The sequence below is a fragment of the Seriola dumerili genome, unplaced genomic scaffold (genome assembly GCF_002260705.1).
Source record: "Seriola dumerili isolate Sdu_G_001 unplaced genomic scaffold, Sdu_1.0 BDQW01002134.1, whole genome shotgun sequence".
NCBI lineage: Eukaryota > Metazoa > Chordata > Actinopteri > Carangiformes > Carangidae > Seriola > Seriola dumerili.
Window position 1 is genome coordinate 219,636 of NW_019176389.1, and position 10,352 is coordinate 229,987.

The following is a 10,352-nucleotide window of genomic DNA, read 5'->3' on the forward strand; positions in this document are numbered from 1 at the left end:
TTAGGTTAAAATAGATCAGATTTGGTTAAAATGTGACAGTCTTTTATAAAGGATATACATTGTATAGTTTATGCTGTGACAAGTTGAAATGCTGAAGTCAGCCAATGAGCCTCTACATTACTATTGAAGCCGTCTATGAAAAATGTGTGTTACCTGGCAGTTCTCCTTCAAGGCACCAGATCACATACAAACAGAGGAACAGTTGACTGAGAGTCCCTGTGAAACCTGGTTTTAGAAATCATCTCAGATACATCAGAAGTCACAATCTGTAACTGGATTTTACTGCTGCCTGCATTTGATGTCATCTGTGACTGAAAACATACATGCTGGGAAACTGGGATAGAAAAATGATCAGCCAGAGAACAGAAGCGTGACACCTATGTGCAGACAATGTAGCAGAAAGCTTAAGAACCATGTGGGATTTTCTTATCAGGTTGAGACAAAGTCAAATAGACATGAGGTGATTTTCAGGTGTTATCAAATAGAAACAGTTAGGAAGATGATTTTACTATGAACCATGGATCAGATACAAAAGGTGGGGTCTTCTACAAACAGATGTCAGGTCTCAAAGGTGGAAATTAAAACTTTGTCATTTGAGAAACAAAAAAGAAACATGGTCTTTCAATAGATATGATGTAGTTATTTTTATTATGCTCATTAATAACATGAAAGGTTAAAGTTAACAGGTGTTTTTGTGTCGTCACTGAATGATCAGTTTAATAAATGATAAAATCCTTTAGAAATATTTTCCTCACATTGACAACAAAACAACAAAACTCATGCTGCTGTAGATATAATGACAGATTATTTTAAATGAGATTAACATAACACAACTGAACACTTCAAATACGTCTTCAACATAAAGCATCCTGGATCAGTTAACATGATTCAACTTAAAATGTAAAGATTTACAAAGATACAAATAGGCAAAACTTGTTTAACAGGATTTTTAGATTTAAGTTTTAGAAATGAATTACACAGGTTAAAGAAATATACCCTCCATTCTTTGTTGTAAGAAGTCGATCATCTGACAACATGTCTCTCATCAACCTTCTCACTCATCTTTCCATGATCACTGAACTTCAAAAGTTCAGATTTCATGTATTTTCATCAATAAAATGAATCAAAATATTCATCAATACATGCATCATATTCATAATTTCTCTTTGTCTCTTCAAAAAAACAAATGGAAAGATTACATATTGTCTTCTGTTTCACCCTCATGGAAACGTTTCTCATCATTAAGTTCAAACTAACCAACTTTGAAGATGATCATTTCTGACATGTCTCTCATCAACCTTTTCATAATCATGTTCAATGAACTTCAAATGTCATGTATTCTGATTTAATAAAACTTCAAAAAAGAACAGATAAAAAACAACATATTTTCTTTGGTTTCACCTTCATGGAAACTTTTATCATATCAAGAATTTCACACTAACTAACTTTGTAGAGGACACACTGATTTAATATTAATATGAATGTATGGGTTTTTATGCCTTGCTTGTTCTCCAGATTACTATTGTTCTTCTGTGCTCTGTGTTTTAAGAATTAATATGAATAAAGCAATCATATGGTATATGTTGTAATTTGTAATGATTCATTTACTATCCACATTTATTTATTACTTAAATACGATCAATAAAAGTCTGTGAATGTCCTTCTATAGGAGTCTGGTTCATGAATAGTCACCTGAAAACAAGTAGTTGTGTTGGTTCATTCACAGATTGTACATTTCATCCAGACTTTTAATAGCTTGTTTCTTGGAGAGTCTTTGCCACTCACTGGGAATTTTACCATAGCCCTGAAATTTTAATTCATAGTGCTGCTCAAGTTGTTTTTGAAATCGACACACAAACCATTTCCAGTATGTCAGTTTAGACTCATCAGGGGTAATTCTCCAGTTTTTAAACTCTGGACCACCAGTTCGGTACTGTTTAAATGGAATACTTGCTTCTGAATCATGATGAGGGAAAAAATGTGCATCACTTGCAACATTTGTTGTGCAGAAAACCACATCCAGTTCCACTGTGCCTCTATAGTGCCATCCATTGATCCCAGAAGGGCGATGAAAAGGGACACTGTGGTCATCAGGACTGTGATTTTCCATGGTGTTGGTGCAAACAGCTGCACAGAATGGACACTTTACCCAGCAGCACTTGCACAGCTGATCAATGAGGATTTGATCAGGCTTCAGTCTAACTTTTTTCATCATATCCAGTGAGAGGCTGATCATCTCCTCCATGATGGGTTCAAGGCTTTTCTCTATCTCTTCTTTGAGAAAGTCAAAACTGTTTATGTCTCTTAAGTTTTGAGAACAAACGGCATCAAATGTCAACTCATCTTTCAGCAAAGTGGACAATTCCTCCAGCCACATGTCTGTGTCTCCTCTCTGGGTTTTGACTTTCTCTGTTGCAGTAAATAAAGCCTGACTCACATGTTGTTTCATGTCTTCAACATTTTTCTTGAGTATATCCCGAGCTTTATCTTTGTGTGATGTGAAGATGTATTTCTGTACTTCCTCTTTTATAAACCTCTCCACATGTTTCCTTGGGTGTCGGATGTAGGTGATGAAACCACTGAAGTCCTCTTTCTCTGCCAGTGACTTCAACACATGTTTCTCCAGGTTCAGTCTGTTCCCATTGAATGCTGGGAAACTGCACTTCATCTCTCCAGCTAGATCAATGACAGTCTTTTTACAGACAGCCTCAACAGTGGAAACCTTCAGTTTTTCACAGATCAGTTCTCCGAGTACAACAGCAGAAGAGTTTCCTTTACAGAAGCTTCTGAAAATGTTGTAATATTGATCCCTCTTGCTTTCTAAATGAGTACGCGCATCATTCTTCTTCTTGAATTTCTCGTGGGACTCTGAAAGCCAAGTCCCTGCTATGTCAAACACATACAGTAAGAGTTCAACTGTAAACTCCCTCTTCAGAGCAAATTTCCTCTCTGATTCAAATTCTGCCACTTTCTCTTTGACATTTTTGGCAACTTCTTGCAAGTAAGTTGGACTGTAGCCTCTTGTAGCTGCAGGTTTGTTCTTGATTATGTCAAAAGTCTGTTCTTCAACTTCATCAATGAAGGATCTGAAACATTTTTGTTCTTCATATGGTAAAGAGTTGCTTGATGTATGTAATTCTTTTTGTTGTGTTGACGCAAATCTAAAAAATGTTTTAAAAGACACCAATGGAGTTCTCCATGAATATCCTCCTTGAACTTTTGTGTTCTTGTTTACCCTCTTCTCATCTTCTGATTGTTGGCTTTCGTCACAAAGCGCCTGATACTTGGTGAGTGCCACATAATCAAAGTAATCCCCAACCCCTGATATGTTTTTGTATCTGCCACTGATTTTGGATTCATCAATAAGAGTCCATTCAATACCAAGCTCTTGAAGGATAGTTGACTGATCTTCCTCCAAGTTGATGTCTTCAATAGGTTTTGTATCTGCAGTTAGTTCTCTCACCCAGTCTCTCCAAACAGAGTCAAACTGCTGTTTAAGTTCCTCTTCATCTTGTGTCTTGTCTTTTAACTGATGAGCGAGCTCTTTGCTCTTCTGTAGCAGCTTGTTCTCAAACTCTGTCTTTTGATCATCAAGCTTTTTACAAGCCTTCTTCTGCTGGATAACTTCATCCAGTTTTCTTTTCACTCCTCTCACCTGTTCTTCATGAAACTCCTTGATTTTGCTTTCAAATGTGCCTCGCCACTGAACCAACATTTCTTTGTCTCTGTCATCATCAAAGTAAGATGTAATTTCTTTTTTGATTTCTCCATATGTTTTGCTCATTTCTTTAAAAAGATAACTGAGCTCAATCTTGTCAAGTTTTCCATTTTCAATTCTGTTATACAGCTGGTTTTCAATGGTCAATATGTTTTTTCTCAGAGCCCACGTCCAATTCCCGTACTGGACTTCGAGTTTTCTGTAGACTGCAATTTCAAGTGTGTTTTTGAAACTGAAAACAAAGTTTTCTTTCAACAGGGCATTCCACAGGTCATGAATTTTGCTTTTGAACTGTGACAGAGTAATCCCAGCAGACTGTGAAGCTTTAGAGAGAATGAAGTTCTTCAGCTCTTGGATGCTCTCACTATAACCTGGATTTGGAGGAGCCATAGGTGGACTTCCCTCCCAAAGCTGGGCAAAGTATTTCACATCTTTTTGCACATCAAATGCAATGATGTCACTGAAACACTCTGCATCACAAACCTCCTCTTTGGCAGCAAGTTTCGCCATTTGGTCCAGTTTTTCTTGCAGGCGTCTCTTTCCCTCCATGTTTTTCTCTGCAGCTGAAATATCTGTCACATTCTGGTGAACAAACACACAACTTGGAGAAAGTTTGACTTTCTTCATCCTCATGAAAGCCTGAACAACAATCTGCAGAACATCTTGCATCTCAGCTGGATTCTCTCCAAAGATGTTGATCAATGTCATGTTTCCCAGACCAACAACAAAAGTTGCCAGTTCATTGTCATGGTTAAGAGCAGCGTTACCTGCTAATTCAAGAGCTTGCAGTCCTTCAGTGTCCACCACCAGCACGTAGTCAAACTTAAAGTCCCTCTTCATCTCCTCTGAAACTTTGATCAGCTGCATGAAGGCACCCTTGGTGCATCTGCCAGCACTCACTGCAAACTGTAACCCAAACATGGCATTCAGCATTGTTGATTTTCCACTGCTCTGTATGCCCAAAACTGACAACACAAACACTCTCTGGTCACCCAGTCTCTTGATGACTTCCTCTAAAAGACTAGAGATCCATGTCAAAGGCACATGACCTGCATCACCATCCATCAGCTCCATGGGGTGTCCTGATATCATCAGCTCTGCAGCCAGCTCAGGGTATTTAGACCAGTCAGTCTGACTCCTCTTTGTTTGTTTCTGCAGAGATTCATGGGCTTCATAGATCTGCCCCATTTCTCTAAAGATGTGCTCCAAGCCAAAAGTTGCTGACTGCAGTTTTGTTGATATTTCTTCAAGCTCATTTTGTTTTCTTTTTAACAGATCAGATTTGTCGTGTTTCTTTTTCAGAGCCAAGACCTCAGACCACTTCTTATCATAGCTTTGGAGAATTGATATGAGATCGTCTGTGGAGAGGGCGTCTATTAAGATCTGAGTCCCTTTCAGGAAATACTCTTTGTCTGTTGATGTCAAAGATGAGAGACTTTCAATGAACAACTTCACCAGTTCACTACAGGAAGCATCACATTGTTCTTCTCGTATTTTTATCAGTTCCTGTTGCCTTTTACATTTCTCCTCCTCAACATGTCCCTTGAGGTGATACTGTATCTTGTTTATTCTGCACCACTCATGCCACAGTCGGCCATGACAAGGGAGGAATTTATCTTTGATTTTTGAAACATCCATCTTCTGAAGAGCATTCATTAATTTCATAGCAGCAGATTTCCCTTTTTGACAGACTGTGTCTACTTCATCCACTTTGATCCCAGAGACCTCGGCCATGGTTTCAAGCTGGAAGGACGTTTGTGATCCAGACAAGATCTCTCTAATGATCCGTTTCAGTTCTTCAGAAACATCTGACTGGCTTCTGTCTTTTAGACCCATTTTATATTTTCCCTTTTTCATCTGAACTGCACCACAATCATTATCAGTAATGAGACAAATCAGAGGCTTTGGAGACTCAAGAAGATCTGAGATAACTTCAGCACTTTTGCTACCTTTTTCCGGAGTTGGTAACAGAACAACATTGACTGAAGATTTTTCAGTCAGTATCTCACGCTGTTTTTCAATGGACAGAGCATCACCATGAAGATTACAGAAGGCAGTGCAGTCAGTGAAGGCATCGTTGGGTTTTCCAGCAGGACAGTACCAGGCAATCTCTGCCACACCATCCATCAAAAGGCGAGATCTGGTGCTACCTGGGCAGTTTCTGTGGAAGAAGGTGTTGTGACGCTCATTGATCAAAGTGTTCATCAGCTGAGATTTAGACACTGACACTGAACCCAGGCGGAAAAATGACACCATGGGTGTCTCAGCTTTGCAGATGGGCAAACTCTTCATGGTGACAATGTTAGAATCACCCTTGACTTTAGTTATCTTCCAGGTTTTTCTTATTTGTCTGAATGTCCACAGAGGACACTCAACATCCAGTGTGACTGGGTCAGGAACAAGCAAAGGTAAGGCGTACTGACACTGTGACAGCTTTGTCATCATGTTCTGCTTAAGGAAGCTGTCTGAGCAGTGAAATACTGCCATTTGAACGTCCATCGGATGAACATGAGTCTGATCTGATTGATCACAGTCAACGTTGGTGCTAAAAAATGCATCTAAAACACTTTCTTTTGTGTTTGAAGAATCAAGCTCTGGAAGATTCGAATGGCTCACCTCAGCACTGTCCTGTCTTACAGGAATATATCTGGCTCTGTAGTCTAACATCATCAACCTCTGAAGAAAAGTATGAGCTAGATCTTCCTCAGATGTTTCATGGTCCTGTTTCACTGGTGGACCTATTTTAAGAAAATCTGCTGGAGACAAATTCTGTTTGTCTTGAAGGTGAAGTCTGTGAAGCAACGTTTCCGTTTCTCTTTGGCATTGTTTCTTCCTGTTGATCTCCTCAGAGATCTTCACTGACTGCTGGAAATATAGATAAATACTCATTTAGTGTACATAAAAAATATAAAGTCACTCAATGTAACAAAGTAAATAGTACTCAGAACTTGTGAAAGAAAATGGGAGTTTCTTACCTTATTCTTGTGTCCACTCATATCCATATCTAAGGTGCCTACAAAAGAAAAATGAACCAGGGGGCCAGATCAATGTCCTGTTGAAGCAGTTTATTTTACTAAGGTTCACTGCAAACTTTGATAGTGATCGATTGGTAAAAGCATAGTTAATTTTATTTTCACTGATTCTTCTCATTGTAAATTAAATATGTTACCTTTCTCCTTGGTTGCTGATGGTATTAGAGATTTGATTTCAGGTTCTCCTTCCACTGTTGTGCAGTCATCATTCTTCTCTGAGTGTTCAGCATCACCAGAGTCATTCACTGGAACACACTTAGAAAACAAGTGATTTATTCAACCTTTGGTTCACCAATTTAGAATTAATTTCAATCTGCAGTTGTGACATACGTATAGTGTGAAATGTGTAAAAGGTAATGTAGTACAATATTTAAAAAAATGTCTGACAGTGACTAGTGAGGATCAAAAGGTCTCACACCTTTACTTCTCTTGTTGCTGCTCTCTCCTCCAGCTGATCTACTGAAGGATAAATTAACAACAAGTAGATTGCAGTCTCGAACAAAAAAAAGGTCAACCATTCACGGCTAATTTTAAAACTTATTTGCAATAATTATGTGCATATTTACAGGGTTCAAGTTCATAGTTCAACAAGTCTGATCTCATTTACACCAAATAAATATAATATGTTTTAATTTGAATGTTAATGATTTTGCAAAGATGCAATTTAAAAAAAGAAGTGAAGTATTTCTCACCTTCTGTTGAAACAGTCTGAGATGTTGAACTTGTGTCCTTCAGTGTATTGCTGTCATCTGTGGACCGCTCACTCATGTTACTGCTGCTTTCATTGTGTATCTGTTTAACTTCATCAGCCTCACCTGTTAATGGGTCCAAGTCTATAAATATGAGATATTACTTTAATTAGTCAGCATAGATAGTATAGTATACTTGATTTACGTTGTTACATTATAAATAAATGTCTTTAAGTATAACTACTGGTGTGTTTAATGTTGCACAAGTGTGCTATTCAGTAGAACTTTGAGCGCATAATCTTTCCGTACCGGAGGCTGGGTACTGTTGGCCAATATTTATAATTGTTGTATAATTGTAAATATTATATAATTGTATTAAATTCATAATTTGGCCAAAACTGCAAAAGGTTAGAATTTAAAAGTGTAGTCCACCACAGGAGTAAACGTCCATGTGTTTAGCTAAAGTAATTTCACACATCCTCCAGTTATCAATAGCTACCATTTTAAGCCTTACATTAAGAGCTTGGTATTGCTGCTAGCAATTCCAGTTGAGTCTATCCTGTCGGAAGTGTAAAAACCTCAGTTTACCATATATTCAATGCTATCTAGTCAAGCTGTCAGAATTGGCTGGTAACTTAAGTGCTCCTTCCTTTATTTAAGACATAGCATGCCACCGGCTCTGTGTTATATAGGCCCTGTTCAGACCTGGTATTAACATCGGTCTCAGGTGATCCGGTCACCAGTGGACAGCTTTAAGTACAGGCGTGAATGCACCCAAGACACATTGAGGACGCATTTGAGATCCGATCACTCAGACTACATTCTGAGGTGGTCTGGACCACATGTGGCCACTTTCTTTTAGCAGTGTGAACATTAATGCGTCCTAGGCCACATTGAAGGACAGCCCACTCTACTGACGTCCTCTAACACAGTCTGGTTAGTCCACCACTGTTTCATAATGAATGGAAAATCTTTTACTATTTAAAATTGATAAAACTTTATTTCGTTATAAGATCTGTGCGCGGCAAATTATTTCGCTCAGTCCCTCCATGCACTGCTCTCTCTCTATTTCTCTCTCACTCTTTCTCACTCACACACACACAAGCACATTGACAACAGACCCGTCTGTCAATTGGCTAAAAACAACTGCAACACATACATATGTCAATGCCAGGTCTGAACACGGCCTTAGAGAGCTTGTGCCTGGCTGTTACTGCTATGCATTGCAGCCTGAGTCAACTTGAAGAGATAATCCTCTGACTGTTGCTGCCCTTGCATCTCATTCAGTGCTTTTTGAAAGATTTGCTAAGCAGACAGTAAACCTGCATTTGCTTTTACTGGGTCACCAATTAACACAAGTGTGAGTCTGGGAATAACTGAAAACAAAAACAAAACAAAAATAAACAAACAAAACATCTGTATGTTATACCACAGAAATCATTGAAACAATATTCTCATAGTTTTGTTTGTGATTTTGCTGAAAGTTAATACAAATGAAAAAGAAAATTAAACGATTCTCACGATCTTTGATGTTTGTAGAAACAGTCTGAGATGTTGGACTTGTGTCCGTCAATGTTTCACTCTCCTCTGCAGACAGCTCACCAACGCTGGTGCTGCTTACAGTGTCAACCTCTTTGACTTCATCAGCCTCTCCTGCTGAAAGGGTCAAAGTCTCCAAATTAGAGATTACTTTAATAAGTTTTCATGATTCTTCACAGTGTTTGAAACTTGAAACTGAAATATAATTTGTTCAGTCAGTTCTTCATGAAAATTTTACCTTTCTCTTCCTGTCCCGTCTGTTTCTCTTCACCCCTCCCATCCTTCATTTCAGACTCTCCTCCTGTGGTGGTATTGTTCTGCTCTGGATGTTCAGCTTCGCCAGGTTCATTCAATGAATCAGACTGAGAAAATAATTGATTTCATTTAACTTCTTCCGCCCAACGGACCCGATACTGAGTCCAGCAGTACGGTGCGATACATAATTGCCTATAAAAAGTTGATAGAACGCTGTGGTGGTCTCTTTTTTAATGCTTCTAAAAGATGAGGTTTTTACGCTACCAAGAGTGTATTTAGTCCAAAGAATATTTGTTTGGCAATAATTTCAATATTTCAGTTTCAAAATGAGACCCCTATCAATGTAAACGGACGGTCAAAATGAAACACGACAGTACATGTAATCCACTAACTCCATCTCACCATGCTGGGAGTCGTATGAAACTAGAGAGGCTACTCTTTCCATTGATAGCGAGCATTGCATAGCCTGAGCTAACCAGCTCATGTCAGCCCCAAAGCAAACACGGGGCCAAACTTCTCATTTTACAGTCCACATGTCAGATTTTGGGTTTATGACTAAATATTCCATCACATCCCAAAGTCGTTGTAATCAAAAGCAATGATTATTGTTTCCTTACCCTTTCCTGGTCATTTTGAGTCTATCCATACAATTTTCCAGTCAAGTTGGCCGAGACGGGGGCCTGGATAGCAGAGACTGAGCCCCAAGTCTAAATTTCATACACAGCCTTTTGATACAATCTAACGCGCGTTTGGTGGTACTTCCGTTTAAAAACACAATGCTATCGTTTTCTACATCTCGCGGGTTTCAAACGGTATGTCACACTCTTATGAGATTTGCTTCCTTGCGATACTACACCCGTGGGTAAATACAAGAGACTTTCACCGCAGATTGGGATTTTGCACGTGACGCACGGCCAATTCAATTTTAATATATATATAATGTATTTTAAATTGTATAAAGTATGTTTTATGTTTATTTTTCAGTTTTACAATGTATAATCAACATAATATAGCAATTTAAATGCCCTGGAAACGATTCAGAGGCAAAACAGAGACGAAATTATACAATTTAGTTGTTTTTTTACACACAATGGTGGTGCACAATGGTAGAATCTGATG

At 38.5% G+C, this 10,352-nt stretch overlaps 1 protein-coding gene across 4 annotated transcripts; it reads right to left on the minus strand.

Annotated features, from left to right (window-relative positions):
* Positions 1-1,177: 1,177 nt before the first annotated feature.
* LOC111239180 (interferon-induced very large GTPase 1-like) lies at positions 1,178-9,335 on the minus strand. 4 transcript variants are annotated; one of them, XM_022768999.1, is made up of 7 exons: positions 9,217-9,335; positions 8,961-9,092; positions 7,443-7,583; positions 7,169-7,209; positions 6,888-7,005; positions 6,694-6,731; positions 1,178-6,583 (listed from the first exon to the last, which is right to left on the minus strand). In XM_022768999.1, the coding sequence occupies exons 1-7, from the start codon at positions 9,263-9,265 to the stop codon at positions 1,721-1,723; spliced, it is 5,382 nt and encodes a 1,793-aa protein (XP_022624720.1). In that variant the 5' UTR covers positions 9,266-9,335; the 3' UTR covers positions 1,178-1,720. The 4 variants fall into 4 exon arrangements, with proteins under 4 accessions (XP_022624720.1, XP_022624718.1, XP_022624721.1 ...); XM_022768997.1 differs by having other exon boundaries at positions 7,169-7,206; positions 8,961-9,095; XM_022769000.1 differs by having other exon boundaries at positions 1,178-6,580; positions 8,961-9,095.
* Between the last annotated feature and the right edge of the window lie 1,017 nt (positions 9,336-10,352).

What these genes read in the sequence shown, in the direction of transcription:
- LOC111239180 (XM_022768996.1), bottom strand. Translation starts at nt 9,265, where the DNA reads ATGAAGGATGGGAGGGGTGAAGAGAAACAGACGGGACAGGAAGAGAAA. An exon ending in CAGCAACAAGAGAAGTAAAG is followed by an intron (nt 7,006 to 7,168) that starts GTGTGAGACCTT and finishes TTGTTTTCTAAG; the next exon opens with TGTGTTCCAGTGAATGACTC. An exon ending in ATCAGCAACCAAGGAGAAAG is followed by an intron (nt 6,732 to 6,887) that starts GTAACATATTTA and finishes TTTCTTTTGTAG; the next exon opens with GCACCTTAGATATGGATATG.